Genomic DNA, 23,359 nt, shown 5'->3' on the forward strand with positions numbered 1-23,359 from the left:
GCCGGCACCCCAGGTTCTTGTCCTGGTTAGGGCACCGGATTCTGTCCCGATTGCTCCTCTTCCAGGCCAGCTCTCTGCTGTGGTCCGGGAAGGCAGTGGAGGATGGCCCAAGTGCTTGGGCCCTGCACCCGCAAGGGAGACCAGGAGGAAGCACCTGGCTCCTGGCTTCGGATCAGTGCAGCTCGCCAGTCATAGTAGCCATTTAGGGGGTGAACCAACGGAAGGAAGACCTTTCTCTCTGTCTCTCTCTCTCTCTCTCACTGTCTAACTCTGCCTGTCAAAAAATTAAAAAAAAAAAAAAGATTACCCATTTTTACCATTTCTATTGACCATGCTATTGGAAGTTCTAACACATTAATGTAGATTTGTTGTTAAAACCATAAAAATGCTATCTTTATTACTCTGAACAGAGATATTCCTGGGCATTTTTATACATAAACTATTGAAAAAACATTTGAAATAATGCATAAATAGAAAGTAACTGATCTAAGGCTATTACTTAAATATAACAAATAGGATTTTATCTTGTTAGAAATACCCAAATTCCCACAGATATCAAACAAGGCCAGAGGACTGTTTCTAACAGGTTCTCACTCTCACAAAGAGCCTGCATGCTTCACTTTGCTTGATCCTCATTTTGGGGACAATATTTTCTCCCTTTGATCATACTTCCTTCTTCTTTCGGGGAAGAAACTTCTCACTTGTATGAGAAGCCCACGTTGCTTTTATAAAATAGTTTATGCTGCACTCTAACCCTTCTTTCGCTGAACCTGTTGAAGAATAGCTCAAACTTCCTGTTGCCCAATAGAAGTTTGCTCACAGGTTATGAAGAAGACTAAAATTCCTGCAAGATGGCATATTTTCTCTTCTCCATCCAAGCGTTGAATACTTTCTTGGTTCTCTCCATAAGATAATATATGTAAAGGCGTAGGAGGAGGCGAGGGTGGGGAAGAAGAGGAATATATAAAGAAATCTTGAAAAATGTTGACTACTCACTTCTAAATTTTTCTAAAATTCCAAAGAATAATGTCACACTAAGTAAGTTATAATAGATTCTTCAGAAAGATGTATCAGTAGAGAAGAGTATCTGCTGTACGGAGTATGATAAAGTGTCGTGGGAATAGAAAGAGCTTGAGGAGGAGCTAGGGTCGATGACTGACAGTTCCAGCTGAGCTGGGGTCTGACAACTCCAGCGAAACTGCCGCTGGACAGCTCCTAGCTCACCTGCAGTGCCTCTGCACAGGTGGGTAATTGACAGCTCCTGCCAACCCACTGGGGTAGATGATTGACAGTTCCAAGCAGTTTGCGTTTCGACCACCTCAGCCCACTCTCTGGGGCACAGCTGCAGCTGGCCTATATGACAGCCTGGCCCGACCCACCTAACTCCCTTCCTTATCCCATTCAAACTCCCTTCCCTTTCCATATGCTGTGCAAGCCCAAACCTAGCCGCCCCCGGCCCCTCCCCCAACCCCCGTCCGCGACAAGTACCAGAAAGACCCCACCCCTTTCCCAATAGCGGAAACCACAAGTCCCACAACTCGCAATCAGCATTAGCTGGAAACACCCAATATGGTTGCATCTCCCTCTCCCCCAAGGATGTTTAGGCCATTATAATGCCCTTATAATACACTTATCACGGAGGGCATGGCCCCTTCCATGTTGCACCTGATACTGTGACACTTCATATATATATATATATATATATATATATATTGACAGGCAGAGTGGACAGTGAGAGAGAGAGACAGAGAGAAAGGTCTTCCTTTTGCCGTTGGTTCACCCTCCAATGGCCGCCGCGGCTGGCGCACTGCGGCTGGCGCACCGCGCTGATCCGAAGCCAGGAGCCAGGTGCTTCTCCTGGTCTCCCATGGGGTGCAGGGCCCAAGCACCTGGGCCATCCTTCACTGCCTTCCCGGGCCACAGCAGAGAGCTGGCCTGGCAGAGGGGCAGCCGGGACAGAACCGGCACCCCGACCGGGACTAGAACCTGGTGTGCCGGCGCCGCAAGGCGGAGGATTAGCCTAGTGAGCTGCGGCGCCGGCTCTGATATTTCTTAAAGAGGATATGTAAATGGGTAGTGTTCAAACCCTGCCCCAAACTCTGCTTCCTTTTGAATGTTCAATTGGGCTCCAGCCCTGACATCATCCTCCCTAAACCTCTGGAGGGTATGAACTTGTTGAAGGGGCTTTTTCTTGGCCAGGGCTTTTCCTTTGTTTTTTTCTCCTTTGTGGAGGGATTTGTCACTGTTGCAAGTTTTTCCTCAGAGAGAGTTTTTGTGTGTGTGTGTTGATACAAAACTTGGTTCTTGAATTTGCTCTCTTTGTATAAATCCTGTTTTCCTATACATCTCTATGCCTCCATCTTTCACACATGAAGGGAAGAACCTACAAGAAGTCTAGGTGAGACCCAATCCCACAAGAGGACATGGATTTTGGGGCGGGGGGGGGGGGATTAACCATTATCATTAAAAGGAGAATGCCAATGTCCTTTGAGAACCAAAGGAAATTCCTCTGGTCCTGAAAAAGAGGAGTTTGAGGGTGGGTGATAAAGTAGGAGGGGCTGGCACTGTGGCATAGTGGGTAAAGCTGCTACCTGCAGTGCTGGCATCCTATGTGGGCGCCAGTTCAAGTCCTGGCTACTCCGCTTCTGATCCAGCTCTCTACTGTGGCCTGGAAAAGTAGTAGAAGATGGCCCAAGTTCTTGGGCTCTTGCACCCATGTGGGGGACCTGGAAGAAGCTCCTGGTTCCTGGCTTCAGATCAGCTCAGCTATGGCCATTACAGCCATTTATGGAGTAAACCATCGGATGGAAGACGTTCTCTCTCTCTCTCTCTCCCTCTCTCTCTCCCTCTCCCTCTCCCCACCCCGCCTCTCTGTAATGTGGCCTTTCAAATAAATGAATAAATCTAAAAAAAAAAAAAAGAACAGGACCAACTAACAGTAAATTAATTTGCATGCCAACCACAAGGTTGGAAAAGGAAGACTGTAACCCTTATTCTTCCAACTTACAAATACATGGACTACGTTGCATTTGTGAGCAACCTAGAAGTTAGGTAAGAGGTTGAAGCTGCTTTCCCAAGAACATTAGCAGGAAGCTTGTGAAAAGTCAGGGAGAAATGCATCAAAGTAGGTAAAAACATGGGTGGCATTTTACCTACCTTTGACATTCTCTCATCCTGCCATCATGTATCCTGACTCAGAGAAAACATACAACTACAGCTTTTTCTCAGAAGGGAAAGAGTAGTGGACCATCTTATATTTGGGGGAGTTTGCTGAAGGGTCTGGTCTTGGTCTTATCTGACTCAGAGTTCTGACAGAACCAGCATAGTTTTGACTACCACATTGAAGTCCTCGGAGAACAAATGCACGTGTACTCTTTTGGCTCTAAAAAGACTGTGACTCTGCAGCCCAACAGGGGAAGACAAAAGAATGGCCTCCAGAGAAGAAACAGACAAACCAAGCCTCTCTAACTGAGAAACTAAACACGCAATCCAAGAGACAATGGATCCTCAGAAAGGGTTTGAGGGCCCCCCAGAGACTCTAGCTACACTGCTGCATGAAGTCCCACCCTGCACAAAGCCAGACTGTAATGACTGGAGGGGGTTAACGGTTTTCTATTTTTTTTTAATAAATTTATTTACTTATTTATTTGGAAAGCACAAAGACACAGAGAGATCTTCCATCTGCTGGTTCATTCCTCAAATGGCTACGACAACCAAGGCTGAATCAGGTCAAAGCCAGGAGCCAGGAACTACACCCAAGTCTCCTATGGGTAGCAGAGACTCCAAAGTCCTTGGGCCATCGTCCACTCCTTTTCCAGGCACATTAGCTGGAAGCTGGATTGGCAATAGAGCAGCCTAGACTTCAGCCAGCACTCCAATGTTGGATGCTGGTGTCACAGCATTTGGTGAACCTGATGTGCCACAACATTGGCTCCAGTGATTATTCAAATGTCCAAATCTCAAATAAAACTGACAAGGCATACAGAGCAACGGGAAAACATGGCCTAACCAACATAACAAGACAAACCTCCAAAAGTGAACCCTAAAGAAATGGAGATGTATCAAATACATGATCTTGACAACATAGCTGTATACCCACATTCATTATATCACTATTCATAATATCCAAGGGGTAGGAGCAACCCAAGTGTCAAACAGTGGATGAGTAGACAAAGAAAATGGTATATACATATAGTAGAACATTAATCAGTCTTACAAAGTACTTGAGGACATCATGCTAAGTGAAATAAACCATTTGTAAAAAGACAAAGGTTATATGATTCCACTCATTTAAGATGTCTAAGGAACTCATATGAAACAATTGAAGGGTGGTTACCAGGTACTTGGGGTAGGAGGGACATGGGCAGTTGTTGTTTGATGGGTGTAGAGTTTCAGTCTTACAAGATGAAAAAGATCTAGATATCTGAGATACAACATGTGAATATAATCAGCATTAATGAACAGAATATTTTAAAGTAGTCAAGATAGTAAATTACATGTATTTTTAAAAAGATTTATTTTATTTATTTGAAGGGCAGAGTTATGAGAGTGGGAGAGGAGGTCTTCTACCCACTGGTTCACTCCCCAAGCTATAACGGCCAAGGCTGGGCCAGGTCCAAAGCAAGGAACCAGGAGCTTCATCCAGGTCGCCCATGTGAGTGCAGGACCCCAAAGATGTAAACCATCTTATACTGCTTTCCCAGGCACATTAGCAGGGAGCTGCATCTGAAGTGGAGCAGCCAGGACTCTAACTGGTGCCCAAATGTGATGCTGGTCTTGCAGGCAGCAGCTTAACCTGATGTGCCACAACACCAGCCCCAAGTGAATGACACGTATTTTAAAACCACAACTTAGGGGCAGCACTATGGCTTGTCAGGTAAAGTCACTGCCTGTGGTGCCAGCATCCCATATGAGTGTGGGTTCAAATCCTGACTGCTCTACCTCAGATCCAGGTCCCTGGTAATGTGCCTGGGGAAAAGCAGTAGAAGATGGCCCAAATCCTTGGGCTCCTGCACCCACATGGGAGATCTGGAAGAAGCTCCTGGCTTCTGGCTTCGGACAGACCCAGGTCCAGTGGATAGGCTCAGTTCTGGCCATTGCAGCCATTTGGGGAGTTAATCAGATTTCTCTCTCTCTCTGCTTCTGCATCTGCCTGTCTTTCCCTCTCTGTAACTGCCTTTAGAATAAATAAACAAATATTTTTTAAAATAAGTATGCAAAAATAAAATAAAATCACAGTTTATAGATAAAAAATCATAAAATTAATTTAAAGAAAATTAGGCTCCATTTCTTGCACACATGCCTTTCCACAGAAGTCACAGGAAACCTCTTTTCTACTAGATCAGCAATTCTCAGCATGAGAGTGAAAGATTTTTTTGCCCCTTCCATCGGGAGCTATTTGGAAATACCTGGTGCCATTTTTGTTTTCACACCTGGGTAGGCTTGCAACTAGGCTCCAGTTAGCAGAGGCCAGAAAATCTGTTAAACATTCTACAATAAGCACACTTAAGCCATTTGTGGAAAATGGAACAAAAAGAAGGTCACGTTAGTGCAAACAAATTACAATCCATGCATAGAAATGATTTTCAAAAGCTCATGGAAATCCCTGACAGTCTGAAGATACACTTGACCACCAGCCACAGCGGAAGCAGCAGCAAGTGGCCAGACCGCCACCGCCGCCGGGTTCCTCCCGGAGTGAGGCAGCGGCGGGGGTCGGGGCAGCTGCATCCCCCTCTCAGCACCTGGCCACCAGCACTGGCACCATCCAGACCGAGACGATGAAGCAGATTATTGGGGTGATCAACAATAAACTCTGGAACCTGCAGAAGAAAAAGGGTAAGCTGGATGATTACCAGGAACGAATGATCAAAGGGGACAGACTTAATCAAGATCAACTGGACGCCATGTCCAAGTACCAGGAAGTCACAAACAACTTGGAGTGCGCAAAACAATTACAAAGGAGTTTCATGGCATGAAGATATTCAGAAAACAATACAGAAGACAGCTCCTCAGGAACAACTTATGAGAGAAGAAGCCGAACAGAAATGTCTAAAAACTGTACTTGAACTGCAATATATTTTGGACAAAGTGGGAGATGATGAAGTGCAAAGTGACTTAAAACAAGGTTTTAATAGAGTGCCAATATTGTCTGAGGAGGAATTGTCGCTGGTGGATGACTTCTACAAGTTGGTAGATACTGAGTAGGACATGAACTTGAGATTGAATGAGCAGTGCCTCCATTCACCTGTGGGATTTGCCAAAGAAGAAGGAAAAATCTGTATGTGGAACAACTTATAAAGCTTTAACCCAAAGCACTGTGGTGCAGTGGGTTAACACCCTGGCCTAAAGTGCCAGCATCCCATATGGGTGCCGGTTCGAGTCCCGGCTGCTCCACTTCCAATCCAGCTTTCTGCTATGGCCTAGGAAAGCAGTAGAAGATGGCCCAAGTCCTTGGGCCCCAGCACCTGCATGGGAGACCCAGAAAAAGCTCTTGACTCGTGGCTTTAGATCGGCACAGCTCTGGCCATTGCAGCCAATTGGGGAGTGAACCAGTGTATGGAAGACCTCTCTCTCTCTCTCTCTCTCTCTCTCTGCCTCTCCTCTCTCGGTGTAACTCTGACTTTCAAATAAATGAATAAATATTTTTTAAAAAGTAAAACTTTAAAGGAAATTTTTTTATTTTTATTTTTATTTTTGACAGGCAGAGTTAGATGGTGAGAGAGAGAAACAGAGAGAAAGGACTTCCTTCAGTTGGTTCACCCCCAAAATGGCCACTACATGCCAGTCCAAAGCCAGGAGCCAGGTGCTTCCTCCTGGTCTCCCACGCGGGTGCAGGGCCCAAGCACTTGGGCCATCCTCCACTGCCTTCCCGGGCCATAGCAGAGAGTTGGCCTGGAAGAGGGGCAACCGGTATAGAACCCAGCGCCCCAACCGGGACTAGAACCCAGGGTGCCGGCGCCACAGGCGGAGGATTAGCCTAGTGAGCCATGGCGCAGGCCAAAAGAAAATTTTTGAGCATGTTTTTCAAACTATTTTGATAGCACCACAACCACCAGAATGGGCTGTGTGAGGAAGAAGAGGCAACCTCAGCTGCCGCAGTTGAAGCCCAGGTGCTAAACCTGAACCCAAGCGGGCAGAAGAATACACTGAACAAAATGAAGGTGAATCAACGCGGTATGTAAATAGACCATTGGTGGCAGAAGCACAGGTCAGCAGAGGTGAAAAGGAGCAGGTGGTGAATGAGTGGACAGCTGACACGGTCCAGGTAGTAAATTCACTCCAGCAGCAACCCCAGGCTGCATCTCCTCCAGTACCAGAGCCACACTCTGATTCCTGTGGCTCAGGCAGATCCCCTGTGAGTATAATCGATATATAATATAGTACAATATAGACAGTGAGTATAATCTTATGGCACAAATGCAGGGACCCTATAATTTCATGCAGGATTCAATGCTGGATTTTGAGAACCGGACCCTTGATCCTGTTATTGTATCTGCACAGCCTATGAATCCAACCCAAAACACGGACATGCCCCAGCTGGTTTGCCCTCCAGTTCATTCTGAATCTATACTTGCTCAACCTGTTCAATCAGAAGCTACACAGGTTCCTCTAGTTTCATCCACAAGCAAGGGATACACGGCATTTCAACCCTTGTACCAGCCTTCACATGTTACAGAACGACAACGAAAGGAACCAATTGATCAGATTCAGGCAACAATTATTTTAAACACAGAACAGACAACAGCATCATCAACCCTTCCTGCTGCTTCTCAGCCTCAAGTGTTCCAGGCTGGGACAAACAAACCTTTACATAGCAGTGGAATCGATGTAAATGCAACTCTGTTCCAATCCATGCAAACACTGTTCCATATGAATGCTCCTGCTCTTCCTGTTAATGAACCAGAAACTTTAAAACAGCAAAATCCATGCCAAGCAAGCTACAACCAGAGCGTTTCCAGTCAGCCTCACCAAGTGGAACAAACGGAGCTTCAGCAAAAACAGCTTCAAACAGTAGCTGGCACTTACCCTGGTTCCCAGGACCAGCCTCATCAGGTGAGTGTGGATCACCAGCAGCCTCCTCAGCAGAAGACTGGATTTCCACAAAGCAATCAGCCCTGCTACAACAGTCTGGTGTCTCGTGGGGGCTGCCGAAGTGCTAGAGGCTTGGTGAATGGACACTGGTGTCCTGCCAATGGGTTCAGAGGAGGATATTGTTAGGTAGGAAGTCAGTTATGAGCTTATGTGTGTGTGACAGGCCTAAAGAGAAGACATCTATATGCATCTGCATCTCAAAGTCATCCTAACAAGGTTTCAGGGGAAGCCCAGATTTCGCATCCTGCCTGCCCTGCCCCCTTCTACCTGATAACCTGCCAGGTGGAGACCCTCACCCCTCCTACTTCCTGCCTGATAAATCTTCCACAATCTCCCAGGTGCAGCCCAGTATCTGCATGTCAAACACCCTGCTCCCTTCCTCAGGTCTGATAACATTTGCATCCAGAAAGTCCTTTGTTTCAGACCTTCAAGAGAAGTTTTTCTATTTACATCCAAAAAGCCCTTTGTTCCAAGAGGAGCAGAGGTGGGGAAGCAAGACCCATCTCCTTAAAACCCCCAGCCTCAACTGGACTGGGCGCGCTCAGCTCTCTGTATCTTTGCTGAGCCGCCCGCCTGGCCTGGCCGGGTGTACTCTCCACTCACCCATGCAGCCCCGCTCTCCCCCAGTCTGAGGGACTGGGCACTCTCTCTCAGGCCCTGTCTGCAGAGGTGCCCATCCGTCCTTACAGATGTCCCTTCCTAATAAACCTTGCTATTTTACCTCCCACTACTCTGTCTCACGCCTGAATTCTTTCTTGCGCGAAGACAAGAACCCTGCAATTTCTCCGGTAACAGATATGATGGTTACTGCCTGTTGTTCTCTAGCACTCCAAACAGCGGTTACACACAGTCTTAGTTCAGTGCTCCCCAGGGACTACTCTGGCTATCAACAGGATGGATATCAGAATTTCAAGTGAGGTTCTGGGCAAGGTAGACCACGAGGTTGTGGAGAGCCCCCACGACCCAACAGAGGGATGCCGCGGAAGACGAAGTCAAAATACAAATTGGGCTTTGATTGGCACTTTTAAAAAGATACGCAAAAATTATGAGATATAGTCTGGATGGCAGCTTCTGTACCTGAGGGCTGGAGACAATGACTTTTGTAAGGATTTGTACTCTGTCATTCCTTATGGCATGTACGTTGTACTAATCTGTGAATATTGCTGTATTATCACCAAAATTGGTACAGGTATTGATGAAAATCTCTGACGGATAATCATAGTATTCATGATCACATGTTTTTCCTGAAGCTTGATCATTTTTAAAAGAAAAAGATACCAAATGCCTGTTGATATCACCCTTCCAAAATTGTTTTCTGTTGTAAAGCACCAGTATGTGTTTTAGCTTGATTTCCCTGTTTAAGGGAGATGACAGTAGTTTCAGTTCTGATGGGAAAAACAAAACAAATAAAATATGTTTATAATAAAAGTTGTATCTTAAAAAAAGGTCATGGAAAATGGCATATTATGAAAAAAGCTATGCATGTGTTTTTTAAAAATGCATCAAAATAACCTTACCTGTACATTCCATTCTTTTTTTTTAAAGATTTATTTGAAAGGCAGAGTTACAGAGAGGCAGAGGTGGAGAGAGAGAGAGAGAGAGAGAGAGAGAGAGAGAGGGCTTTCACCCTCTGGTTTACTCCCCAGATGGCTGCAATGGCTGGAGCTGGGACAATCAGAAGCCAGGAGCCTGGAGCTTCTTCTGGGTCTCCCACACGGGTGCAGGGGCTCAAGGACTTGATCCATCTTCTACTGCTTTCCCAGGCCATAGCAGAGAGTCGGATCAGAAGTAGAGAAGTCAGGACTTGATCCAGTGCCCATGTAGGATGTGGGCACTGCAGGTGGCGGCTTTACCTGCTATACCACAATGCTGGCCCCATATTCCATTCTTTCCACAGAATTTTTGAAGTGCCTTAATACAGGATGGATGCCCACAATAATCATCCTGTCCAAAATATCACTTGTATTCTTTTGGAAAATCTTGTCCTTACGTATCAGTCACATGTGTTATTGTTATATTAATCGTTTTCCTTCCTAGTTAGTTGGTGGCATTGAGACTGAGAATATAAAGGAGACAAAATGAGACCCAGATGAAAGTCAGACAGGGGAGTTTAGTTCAGAGATTACTCAGGCCCAAATGAAGGACAGCAGGGGGAGAGAAAGATGGTGAGAGAGAGAGAGAGAATGAGTGGGACAAGCATGAAGGGAATATGCTAAAAGACAGCCTGCCTGGAGCCTGAGGAATTGGAAAAAAAAATAAAGCTGGCCTATTATTATTTGTTACAATGATAAACTATATTTAATTAAATTTTATCACTTAACAATATTGTTGTGTATTGTTGAACACTCCTGTGAATAAGTTTAGGTAGGCCTTTTATAAGCATTTTTTCTTGTCTTTATAACAATTCCCATGGTAGGTGTCGTTCCCCCGTCACAGAGATTGGCAATGGAGGCTCTGAAAGCAACGGACTTGCCTAGTCACGTGGACCTGGTCAGTACTGGGGTGGCACAATTCAACAGAAGGCTCCTTGACTCCTCCACGCTCCCAGTCACGAGGTGGTTCTGCTGGTGGTTTTTCTGAAGATGCTAGGGGTTTACAAAAAAGGAAGTGCAGCACATTTCACAAATCCGCAGTCTGTAAGTATCACATCCTGTGTGGTGGTAAACACTGGACTCGGGAAGAGCCAGTGATTTTCGGAAGATGAAGACAAGTAGGAACTATTGGCAAGGCTGCCTGAAAACTCAGAGCTAAAACCTCCTGGGAGTTTCCGAGAGCTCAACTGGAACCAACGGGCTCGTCCACGGGGACAGGTAGGCAATGCCGAAAGACATCTCAGTTCCTTGCTGGGACCCCATTAGAGGTGGAATTTGCCTTGAGATACTTTAGCAAATATCAGAGACACTAGAGTATTTTGCAAATCGAATGGACAAAGGCAGAAACTGTTTCTGCAGTTTTCTAAGTGTGCCATCTCAATGAAACACTTCTCTAAGGCCACCATGTAATGAATGGGAGCAGAGCTCTTGTCTCTTTAAATGCTCACAGGCCATTTGCAAGCTGGAGAACCCATGGGCCAAGAAAGAGACAGTGAAGAGATCAAGCTGAACTTAGCAATTCAGTGTCACAGGCAGCTTGGGCCTTACAACTCCTAAGTTCATGTGTCAGGCATTGACCTCAGGTGTTATGACTCCAGTCTTGTTCTCATACCACTGCCTGTAGCTGCTTTTCCAGACCAAATCAGCTCAGACTCAGGTGGCTGTTATGAGGTGGCAAGTAGGAAGAGGGAGCATAACCTAGAGAAATGTGCAAGACATTGAACCCCAGTGACAGCTGGGGTTCAGTAGTGGTTCTGTACCTTCCCAGCTCTGAGAACACAGCTGAGCAATAATAATAACTGCAAATACTTCCTCAGCATTAACTTGGTGCCACAAATATATGAATAAAGGAATTCTATTAATGGTTAACTTTTTTATTCTGAACTTCCTTCACTACCATATGCTTGGACTAAGTAACTAACATGCAGATATGTAAGGACTAAAAGCACTGCAGGATAATATCTGGTGAAATATGATAAAGCTATCTAGAATTTGTGATAATAAATATTATTATTAGACAAAATATGAGAAAGAACCTAAATAGAAAATAGGTTGGCAAACATAACTCTGATCATATCTTAATTGTGGGTACAATTAATCAAATACATGTCAGTGCATTTGTAGTAGCACTGGGGGAAAGGGAGATTGCAACACGTAAGTTGTGTGTCTCTAAATATTGAGAACACTCAAGATTCATGCTGATCAGTGCGTTCCTCTGATGTACAATCAATGGACTATGTCAAATATTATGGAACCATTCACATGAAATCCAGGTTTTCTAGTTTCCACTGCTGAAGACCTCCAGTTTCTTTTCCTAAAGGGCAAGTCTGGACTAAGGGAGAGATACTCACAGTTTGGGAGTTTGAACCTATGCATTTCTTTCTTTTGCAGCACTGGGGGCATCATCATGATACCACAGCCCACGACCAGTGAGACTGTTGTCGTGCTCACAGCGAGTGGCATCAACTTTCCGCACACAGAGAAACCCAAACCCACCAACCAGAGGCAGGACAGCCTGAAGAAATATCTAAAATCAGAAGTCAAAGTTACTGGGGTAAATCTAGTTCAGACCTTTTTGGAGCGGGATGGAGGGCAAAGTGAAGAGACCATTTATGTCTTGAGATTGCATATCCTTTGTAGATATGGAGAACTTTGAGTATGCCCGAGGGTGTCCAGGCTGATTTTCAGCCCAAAGAGCCATTTACAACTATTCCCAGATTTTTTCCACAAGAAAGGGATTGAAAATAGTTCCTTAATATTCTGAATAGGAGTAATTGAATATTTTTTGCTTTTATATTTTTACAATACAGTACCTCTTCATACTTCCTTTCACAAAAGTAATGGTGGCAAACAATTATATAATTTATATACATTTTTATATGTGCTCACCAATAGTGAACTGAATAATCTGTGTTGAATTTGCAAATAGAATTCTTCCCTCCCTGCAAATTAGGGGAAAAACAAACTCCATTCTCCTCCTTTCTCCTTGCCTTTCTCTCATCCAGGATTTATTTTTTAAATTGTTTTATTTCTATAGAGGGAAGAAATTTCATGTATTTCATATATACATTTTTTTTTGACAGGCAGAGTGGACAGTGAGAGAGACAGAGAGAAAGGTTTTCCTTTTTGCCGTTGGTTCACCCTCCAATGGCCACTGCGGCCGGCGCATCGCGCTGATCCAAAGCCAGGAGCCAGGTGCTTCTCCTGGTCTCCCATGTGGGTGCAGGGCCCAAGCACTTGGGCCATCCTCCACTGCCTTCCCAGGCCTTAGCAGAGAGCTGGCCTGGAAGAGGGGCAACCGGGATAGAATCCGGTGCCCCGACGGGGACTAGAACCCGGTATGCCGGCGCCACAAGGCGGAAGATTAGCCTGTTAAGCCACAGCGCCGGCCTCATATATACGTTTTTAAGAGCATAATGATACTTCCCACTCTGTCCTCACTCACTCACTCTACCCTCCCTCCTCAAGGTGGAAAATAAAAATTTGTGGTTTCTCCCATTCAAGTACTAACCAGGCCCGACCCTGCTTAGCTTCCAAGATCAGATGGGATTTGATGCATTCAGGATGGTATGGCCATAGATTAGATCTCTGGTTTCTAGAGTTCTCTCTGCACTAACATGATCTGAGGCAAGGAACTCCTTTTGACTTTTGACTCCCTTTTTTTTGACAGGCAGAGTGGACAGTGAGAGAGAGAGAGACAGAGAGAAAGGTCTTCCTTTTCCATTGGTTCACCCCCCAATGGCCGCTACAGCCAGCACGCTGTGCCAATCTGAAGCCAGGAGCCAGGTGCTTCCTCCTGGTCTCCCATGCGGGTGCAGGGGCCCAAGCACTTGGACCATCCTCCACTGCCTTCCCAGGCCACAGCAGAGAGCTGGACTGGAAGAGGAGCAACCAGGACAGAATCCAGCACCCCAACCAGGACTAGAACCCAGGGTGCCAGTGCCGCAGGCAGAGGATTAGCCAAGTGAGCAGCGGCGCCGGCTTTTGATTCCCTTTGACTGTTTAGTGGGACTAATGACCTTTTCTCAAATATATAAGCACATGGGTTCCTGTGACACTCACGTGACATAGATTTAGAAAACTGCTTCTTAAATATCAGTAGAGCTATGGTGGACATCAGGAAGAAAAACCTCAGGACTACAGAGGCCAAATTGCTGGCCCAAGGAACAGGCTTCATGCAGTTGTGTCCAATGGGGTTTGGTGTTTATGGGCAGGGACTTTTTTTTTTTTTTTTGACAGGCAGAGTGGACAGTGAGAGAGAGACAGAGAGAAAGGTCTTCCTTTTTGCCGTTGGTTCACCCTCCAATGGCCGCCGCGGCCAGCGCATCGCACTGATCTGAAGGCAGGAGCCAGGTGCTTCTGGTCTCCCATGCGGGTGCAGGGTCCAAGCACTTGGGCCATCCTCCACTGCCTTCCCGGGCCACAGCAGAGAGCTGGACTAGAAGAGGGGCAACCGGGACAGAATCTGGTGCCCTGACCGGGACTAGAACCCGGTGTGCCACCGCCACAGGCGGAGGATTAGCCTAGTGAGCCACGGCGCCGGCCAGGGAGGGACTTTCACACTACCAGTACTCAAGAGAATACAAGGGCTTTCAGATGTCCCCTATCCCACTAGAGGCAGAAGCGTTACCAGTCATGGAATCAGAGAGCTGGGAAAGCAGATCCCAGCACTCACCATGAATTGGAAGCAGGGGTCATGTATAGACCAGGTATTGAGGGATAGGAACACCTGAAGGCTCAGTGATACTTCCATATGGCCCAACACATTGATTTTCTGTGGCAGAACAGCATCCTCTGCAAATAGTCTTTTCACTCAGAGCTTTTACAGTGCCTCTGTCCTCACTGGGATCTTGCTCAAGACATTAATGCATGACCAGCACAGGAGAAATGAAAATGACCTATTTTTACAAATGCTGGTTTTAATCTCAGAACTCCATTCCTTTTTCAACAGACTATCCAGATCCTGAGTGGAGTGATGGTGTTGAGCTTGGGGATCATTTTGGCATCAGCATCCTTCTCTGAACATTTTACCTCAGTGTTTTCTATCCTGTTGAAGTCTGGCTACCCATTCACAGGAGCCTTATGTGTAAGTAGAGCTCCTGAGGCGGGCCAAATGGGGTGGAGAGGTGGCAAGATGCCAGTGGTTAGTACTCACCACTTGCCATTTCCCTGTGTTTCTGTCTGCCGAGCCCAAGGAGTCGTAGTAGCACTTGTTCTCCTGTGTGCGTAGGACAAGGAAGCATTGAGTGAGTAGGTGGACAACAGTGACCTGATTATAGATTCATTTCTGATCTAGCTCAAATAAACATTTACTTTGAAGATTGCCTTATTTTTCATCATCTGAAGGTTGGTAGCATCTCTCCAGGTTTATGCAAAAAACCCACGAAGTGGAGTGAAGTTAGGAAAGGTTTATCTATACAGTGAAATGAGCACCAATGCAGAACATCGCTCAGTCGCAGACAAACCACACAGATTCACATGGGAACTGTGGCGGCAGAAGTGCTTTCATCCCTGAGCTCTCTGAAGACGTTTTTGGCTGTATTAACGTTTCCCAGGTCAGACTGAGAACATGCCTGTGATTCAGAGATAGCATAGAAAGGTCTCTGGAACAGCTCCAGGTTTGGAGTGTCGAGAGGACTGTGTGGTACTATTTTCAGAGAAGAGCTTTCTTCTACATTGAAGTGAGTCTTTATCATAGTTCTTTTTTCCATTAGCTTCCACAACTCAGTAGTTATCATTTACCTTTCCTACATTTTTTATGCCTGCAGAGGGAGGTCTACTTTTTTTCTTTATTTGGCTCATTTTTATTCTCCTATTAACCAAAGTCAGCATTTTATTTGCATTTCAACTTTTTTTTTCCAAAATGCCCGTTATCGATTGAAAGACCCCATCAGAGATTCCACCTTACATTTTGGTCCTTCTGTCTTCTTAGGCTCCTCTAGTTTTCCTGAGACTTTCTTTGTCCATGACTTTGACAGTTTTTAGTAGGACTGGCCACAATTTTTATAGAATGTCCCTAAATTTGAGTTTTTCTCATGTTTGAACTAGAGTGATGAAGTTTTATGTGAATGTGACAAAGGTGAACTGACATTCTCACCAGGTCATATGAAGGGTACCGACTATCAACATTATTTGCCATTCATAAATTTAATATTGATTGTGTGGCTGAGGTGGAGTTTTTAAGGCTATTCCAAATGTAAAACTACTTTTTTCTCCCCTATTTCTATACTGTACTCTTTGGAAGTAGGTCACTGAGTGCACTCAACATTTGGAGAGGTATATAGTCTTTTAAAAAAAAAAAACAAACCTCAGCATCTATTTATATAGACAAATTACTTAACACTGGGACCACTGGAACCACTGCTTTTCTTCTAGTTCCTTTTTTCTTTTGCAGAGAATCTTCCATTACTTACCTGACCCAAATCTGTTAGACTGCAAATAATTCAAAGAGGAAAGGGAATTTCTATGATTTTCCGAACAGTCTTGAAGCCTTCCTGCCATCCAACCTCAACCTTCCTTTTGTTCATATTTTAATTTGCAGTTACAAACTTAAAATACAGATCTCTGTTTCCCCATGTCTATTCCTATTCCTATTTTTTCTTTTAATGAAGAATTTACACCAATCCTTCTCAAAATCCTGTGAAAAATTAAAGCTGAGTGAATATTTACACTCATTTTAGGAACCTAGTATTACCCTGATTAAAAAAAAAAAAACACAGAGAATGACACTACAAGATAAAAAATGATAGGTCACAGTCCCCAAGAATGCAAGAATGTAAATGCAAAATTCTTCGACAACAACAAACTAGCATATGAAACTCAACAACGCATTAAAAAGGTCATGCACCATGACCAAATGGTATTTATCCCAAGAATGCATGCACGTTTCAATATATATAAACCAATAAATGCAATACACCATATTAACTAAATAAAGGACAAAATCGCATGACAATATGTTGTTCTCTTCTTTTTGTATATCATTGTGTTCATGTCCTTATCTAGAGAACATGGGACTCCAAGACTTTTCCTTCTTAAGACACAAACAGAACCAAAAATATTTGCAGGGTTTCAAGGTCCTCATTTTGTATAATGGGATAGGTTCCTGGTCATATGACCCTTTTCTTGTGCTTTCTGTGTGCTCATATTTGAACAAAAGGACTAATTAATGTACTTACATAAATCATACATCATTGGTAAATTGTTCTCCAAGGCTTTTCTCATGGGATTTTTCACAAACATTGTGGTAGTAACGTGATAGCTACTCTGCAGATACAAACTAACCTGACAATGTTCTGTCTTTTCTGAGTAGTTTATCCTCTCTGGCATCCTATCAATCATCACGGAGAAAAGGTCGACAAAGTCTTTGGTGAGTATGAGAATCATAACCCACAACCTGATGGACCATATTAAGGCTTAGAGAAAACTTATTCAGGGTGAAAATGTCTACTTTGAAACCTGGAAACTAAGTTCCAGAGCAAGTAGTTTGTTTAGAGTTGGAAGCTGTGCCTAGATCCTCTATATCGTTGCCCAGGGCTCATTCCTGCAACCACTATCCACTAAATCAGCATCTACACTCAGGGTATTATATTACACTCTGGAGCAGTGCTCAGGACACGCACACCAAAGTTATGATTACTTGTGATGTTTTATCTTAGTAACTACTTTCAGATTCATAGCTTCAATGGGGAAGAAATTGACAGTGGTGGGGGTGTATTTACTATGGATTTACTGTATAAACCTATGTGTCAAAACCCTTGAGAAAGCACAATCAAAATGCTGTGCATGTGAAGAAGTGTCTCCCACTCTTTTATCCATACCACCTGAAGTTAGTACTTTGTTGAGTTCTAAATTGTCATTAATCCTTTGTATTGGCTAAGAAACCAAATTTATCCACTTCTAATGCTTTCCAGGAAAGCTAGAATTGAAAGTGGCAGAGAGAGGGAAGCTGAATTAAGGGTGAAATTTTTCTAACCTGTAATGATTCATTACACTTAGTGAATTCACTAAATTCACTCAATCCCACACCCCTCTTGGGGTTGATATAGGAAATCATGTGACAGAATTCCATACAACACATTAACACAGAAACTCAATTTGGAAGCTCTGACTACACAAATCTCCCCAGAGCAGCAAGGAAAAGAGAAAGAAGAGTGCTCAGGACAATGCCAATATCTCTCTTTCTTTCATTAGAATTTAGAATTTGATATTTGTAATTCACAACTGGGCCCTAGACCACTAGATCAGTGATATTCAGTAGGCCTTCCTGTGATGGTTGAAATGCACTGAATCTGTGCTATCCAATATGTTAACTGTGGGTAGCAACTGATAACTTTAAATATTGCCAGTTAAATTGAGAAAGTGAATTTTAAATTCCATTTAATCTTACTTCATATGTAAGTCATCGTGTGGCTGGTGATAACCACAGTACAAAATTGTATACTCTCTATATTAACTCCGTAATAAGAGAAAACATATGTGATTTTGTCTTTCTGGATCTGGCTTATCTCCTTCAACACAGTGATCCCCAGTTACATCCATTCTGTTGCAGATGTCAGAATTTCAGTATTTTTATAACTGAGAAATAGTCCATCATATACATATATCACATTTGTTTTATCCAATCATCAGTTGATGGACATCTAGGTTGAGGGGCGTGATTTTGAAATAGATCATGTATAAGGAACAGCAAACCACTTCCTCTGCTTCTTCCGTATGCCTGATGCCTCCAGGACATGTTCCTGAGCAGGTTGGAGGGATTGGTGCTACCTTTACTTTTGCTCACACTCTCTTGACCTGGCCGGCTTAACCTCACGAGGCCCTGCTGTCAGCCCAGGGTAAAGTAGTTAGGAGAAAAGCATTCTCTTTTACACTACTTCACCAGCCCTACCTGGTGGTGGAAGGGAGACCATTTTATTCATTCATTTTTTCAAGATAAGTTTTCTAGGATCAGAGATTTTTCTAGGCACCAGGAAGGGATACAGAAATAAGCAATGAATCCTACATTGTTGATGGGAAACAAATAAGATAACAAATTCTTGAAAGGCTAGCAAAGAGATATTTGCTTGTGCAGAAAGATCTTCACTCAACATTTCTTGTTCAGGTTTACAGCAGCCTGGCCATAAGCATCCTGAGCATTCTGTCTGCTCTCCTGGGTTTCATCCTCCTCTTTGTCAACCTGGCTGCTTTGGGTCCTGCTTCCCAGCAGTGCGAGTTGAACATGACATCTATGCCAACCACGTATTATGGTTTTCCTTATCATTATGCCTCATATGAAGAAAGGGACTGCCTCATGGCCAAGGCAACTTTGACTGTAAGTATTTTTATTTTTAATTAGTTTTTAACAGAGTCAATATAGTTCATAGTTACAATTCTAAGAATATAATGATATTCCCTTTTTCCTTTCCCCTCTATCCCTTCCACCCTCCATCCATCTCCTTTTCTTGGAAGATCTCTCTATTCTTTCCAGTTTTGGTATCAGGGAGAGGGCCAGGGTTATGCAAAGGAAAGGATACTTTAGTGAGATTAAGAGGTTTCATTATGTGATTATATATTAATGCAAGTAGAGTGAATCTAAAGAGTAAACTGATCTTCTGTATACAAAGAGAATTGAAAATGAATCTTTACATGAATGGAAGGGGAAAGGGAGCGGGAGAGGGGAGGGTTGCGGGTGGGAGGGAAGTTATGGGAGGGGGGAAGCCATTGTAACCCATAAGCTATACTTTGGAAATTTATATTCATTAAATAAAAGTTTAATAAAAAAAAAAGAGTAAATGTCAAATAAGGCTGATGACTACAAACAAATCTTACCATTGGTAAAGTTTCTTAATATCAAACGAATCCAATTGTATAAATATAAGAGTTTGTCAAACTGAGAATCTTTATACATAGAGTGATGAATTAAGAAAGACAGACATAGAGGAAAGCACCAGACGATCAGGGGATGCCAACACCTAAACCTAGTATGCGTATGGTGGGAGGTTAAGTTGGCCTAGCAAACATCAGAAACAGCAATGAGAAATGGAGAGTGCGAAAGTGTGGAGTTCGAAGGTAAGGAAGGTCTGTTCCTCTTTCTCATGATCATGAAAAAGAGTAGTTCTAATCAGGTGAGAAGGTGACATCATTTTTGCTTTTTGTTACAACTTAAAGAAGTGGAGTTTATTAAATAAGGAGATTAGACATAGAGGGAAATGGAGAATGTTAACTTTGGACGACTGTAAGGGAAATTTTGGAAGATGGAAAGAAAAGGTATGACAAAACAGTATGTCTTATGTTGGAGCATTCAGGAGCATCTGCATAGTCAGCAATGCACTGTAAGAAAAACAGGCAACAGAACAATAAAGAGACTGCAGAATACTCATTGCTGTAATTGCAAAAGTGAGATAAGCCAAAGATTCACCTGTAAGATGGTCACATAGAAAACTCTGGTCAAACTCGTGCTTGCACATCACTCCTTATGGAGTTGCCACCAGGTGCTTACCCCCCAGTTAACGGTGTTATAATGCGAAATGGTGCATGCAAATAAGTTGAGAGTAACTCACTCTCCTCTGGCACAGCCAAGTGTGGCCTTCAGAGAGAGGTTTATGACGACTTTGTATAGTAGATAAAGCATGAACTCAAAAAGGGATAACTTTACATTTGAAGGACAGACTGTATTGATTTTGTTCCTGAGGTGATTTATAAGTAATGGATAAAAGTTAATATCTTCATTTTATATATAAATAACGTAGACATTTCTTTATCTCCCTTTTCTGTCAGATGGCCACTTCTACATAAGTAATTTCTCAGGACAGAAATGGTAGAACTTGTCCTCTTGGTCGTGTGCCTTTTTTGATTGAGTTTGGGTTGCTAGCAACCTTAGCAATTTGCTACCTGGATGGCTTTTTCTAACTCTTGACCTCCACCAAAAACACACAAGAGAAAACATATAAAGGGGTTCCTGTGGTAAAGTGTGTCAATATAGAATTTTGGCCTGCTCAGTCAAAACCTCATTGATCCATACAAATCACTGAGAAGGAAATGGAATTATGCACATTTGATAAATGAGAAAAACAGAAGCTAGAGAAATAGAGAGATTCAGCCAGGTCCATGTGGCTACTAAGTGGTAAAAGTGAAGCTGGAGTGGGAGCTGTTGGTCCTCAGTCCCAGGGGCTATTCCACACTCTGCTCTCTTCTGAAATAAACAGTGTAATTAGAATTATCTATGTCCCAGACAGGTAATAAACAAATGTGTAAAATGGTTTGGTTGATTAACTACTCCTCATTGCTGCTTTCCTCTCAAGGAAATAAATGAGAAATGGGCAAAATAAGTCAACATCTAGGCTTTGGAGGAGAAATTTTATCTTTAAGAGTGTTCTGGGGCTGGCTCTGTGGCACAGTAGGTTAATCCTCCGCCTGAGCGCCGGCATCCTGTATGGGTGCCGGTTCGAGTCCCGGCTGTCCCTCTTACAATAGAGCTCTTTGCTATGGCCTGGGAAAGCAGTAGAAGATGGCCCAAGTGCTGGGTCCCCTGCACCCCCATAGGAGACCCAGAAGAAGCATCTGGATCTTGGCTTCAGATGGACGCAGCTCCGGTCCTTGCAGCCATCTGGGGAGTGAAACAATGAAGGAAGACCTTTCTCTCTGTCTCTCCCTCACTGTCTGTAACTCTACCTCTCAAATAAATAAATAAAATCTTTTTTTTTAAAAGACAGTGTTCTGAGTTCATTCTCTGATGGTTGAACTGGTCTTCATTTCTACACTCAACTTGCAATCAGGCATGAGAGCTTAGGCCAGCTCAAGACCAATTCTTCTCTCTCCTGAATTCCAGGGAGCTTTGTCTTTGATGCTGATCTACACCGTGCTGGAGTTGTTCCTCGCTGTGCTGGCTGCTGTGCTTTGGTGGAAACAAGCTCATTCTGACTTCCCCGGGGTGAGTCTGCTGGCTGGCCTCGCTGAATTTTGCCTGGGATATTTCTGGGATGCACTGGGCAGTATCACCAAGGGTGGTAGAAGGAACAATCAGTCAGTCATTAAACACACTTGGGAGGTGATTTAGACATTGACAGGAGACAGATTAGGAGCTCGTGGCAAATGGGTAGCCAACCAGATGAGGACCCACTGGATATGAAGACACTTGAACCTGAGACATCAGTTGGTTCAATTCTTCCATTTTGCAAATGAAGAAAAGGCAGCACTAGTTAAGACGAATGCTTTTCCAGGCATTATACAATTGATTTGTGCCTATGCTCGGGAGATTAGTATTTATTTGCCCCCCTCCTAAACAAGGACACTTTCTTCTATGGCCACTTGTACCTAACAATCCTAGCTTGGCAAAAGTCTTTGGCACGTGTGAATGATTCATTGACCACCTATGTTTGCTTTTCCTTTCTTCTGAGTGTAAAAGTTCTTCTTTCCCAAAACATATTAAAGAAATGTTGTTGAATCGAATTCCATGGGACACCATTACACCACTGTCCACACCACTATGAACTCACTTAACTGAATTAAAAGTCTTTGATTTAGTCAACTCTTTAGTTATAGAGAGCAGAATATGCCCTGGGCTGATGAATACCAATTGTTCTGGTGACTTAAAGATGCGCTATATTCATCTTGGAGTAGTAAGAATTCCTCCATAAGAGGAAATGGCTTTGAGATATACGTAATATTGAACCTGTGTGAAATCTGGAGACCTAACATCTATTTTTTTCTTCTAGAGTGTGCTTTTCTTGCCTCAGAGTTACAAGAATAAATATATGTCCTCAAAAGTGGCTGGTGGATCTGGATATGAAGAACTGTTAACTTCTTAGGGAAAAAATAAGAAGGAAAATATTCCAGAAATTTATTTTTCAGGATAATATAGAAAATCTAACCATCACAGAAGAGAAAGTTTGAGCTCCCTAAAATATTGGCTTTTTATATAACAAGTATTAAAATATTTTTGAATATTAGCAGTCTCTTGATTTTTCCAATACTGGCTTTAGCAAAAGCCCAGAGTTGTAAATTATTATGTACTGGAGTAGTCAAAGAATCACATTCCTTCCTCAGAAAACTAGGCAGAATGGTGATTTAGTGGAAAAACATTTTTTTGTACTCCTTATATTTCAATTGAGGAAATTGATTTCTTTTGTTGTTCAGATTCTTCTAGTAGGCAAAATGCTTCATCACATGTATTTTTCTTATTAGTACGTGGAAACAAGCTCTCTCTGATAAAATCTCAGGTGGCATAAAAGTAGTTGGTTTCAAAATAAAATCTTTATGCAATTGTATGTTTCAGCATTTATTTTGTTATTTTCCTTTAAACCCAGAGTAACTCAACAATGATAGATATAAATCTAAATGTAGACTCTCTTAACTGTACACTAAATATCTAAAGAAAGCAAGAACATGAGAGCTAACTAGGGATATTTAGTCATTATTAAGATACAATCAGTTCATACTTTCTTTCTGACACCAAAATAATAATGAAAAATTGCATGACTGTAAATGTCCAACCCCAGCACACACACACACACACACACAAACACACACACACCCTTGGTTTTATACATGCTCCATTTCTTTGTAGCATCCTGCCATGTTTTCCCTACCCTGACCTACTGCATTATGGTCACATTCACAGTATTAGAACTTCTGACGCTCTATTTCTCTGCTATTTTCTTCACATATGAAACTGGAATGTCAGTCCTTTGGTTTTA

At 43.2% G+C, this 23,359-nt stretch overlaps 1 protein-coding gene and 1 pseudogene across 1 annotated transcript; both read left to right on the forward strand.

The window, feature by feature from the left end:
- The first annotated feature begins 5,523 nt into the window (after positions 1-5,523).
- LOC133763592 (caprin-1-like) lies at positions 5,524-9,147 on the forward strand (annotated as a pseudogene).
- Positions 9,148-10,780: 1,633 nt separating this feature from the next.
- LOC133764183 (membrane-spanning 4-domains subfamily A member 6A-like) lies at positions 10,781-22,769 on the forward strand. The gene is made up of 7 exons (XM_062197858.1): positions 10,781-10,901; positions 12,075-12,237; positions 14,635-14,769; positions 16,996-17,052; positions 18,787-18,996; positions 21,493-21,594; positions 22,379-22,769. The coding sequence occupies exons 2-7, from the start codon at positions 12,091-12,093 to the stop codon at positions 22,469-22,471; spliced, it is 744 nt and encodes a 247-aa protein (XP_062053842.1). The 5' UTR covers positions 10,781-10,901; positions 12,075-12,090; the 3' UTR covers positions 22,472-22,769.
- The last annotated feature ends 590 nt before the right edge of the window (positions 22,770-23,359 follow it).

Source organism: Lepus europaeus, chromosome 7 (assembly GCF_033115175.1).
Source record: "Lepus europaeus isolate LE1 chromosome 7, mLepTim1.pri, whole genome shotgun sequence".
Classification (NCBI taxonomy): domain Eukaryota; kingdom Metazoa; phylum Chordata; class Mammalia; order Lagomorpha; family Leporidae; genus Lepus; species Lepus europaeus.

Excerpts from the sequence above, each read along its gene's own strand:
- LOC133764183 (XM_062197858.1), top strand. The coding sequence starts at position 12,091 with ATGATACCACAGCCCACGACCAGTGAGACTGTTGTCGTGCTCACAGCG. Across the intron at positions 12,238-14,634 it reads CAGAAGTCAAAGTTACTGGG|ACTATCCAGATCCTGAGTGG; the intron begins GTAAATCTAGTT and ends CTTTTTCAACAG. Across the intron at positions 18,997-21,492 it reads TGGCCAAGGCAACTTTGACT|GGAGCTTTGTCTTTGATGCT; the intron begins GTAAGTATTTTT and ends CCTGAATTCCAG.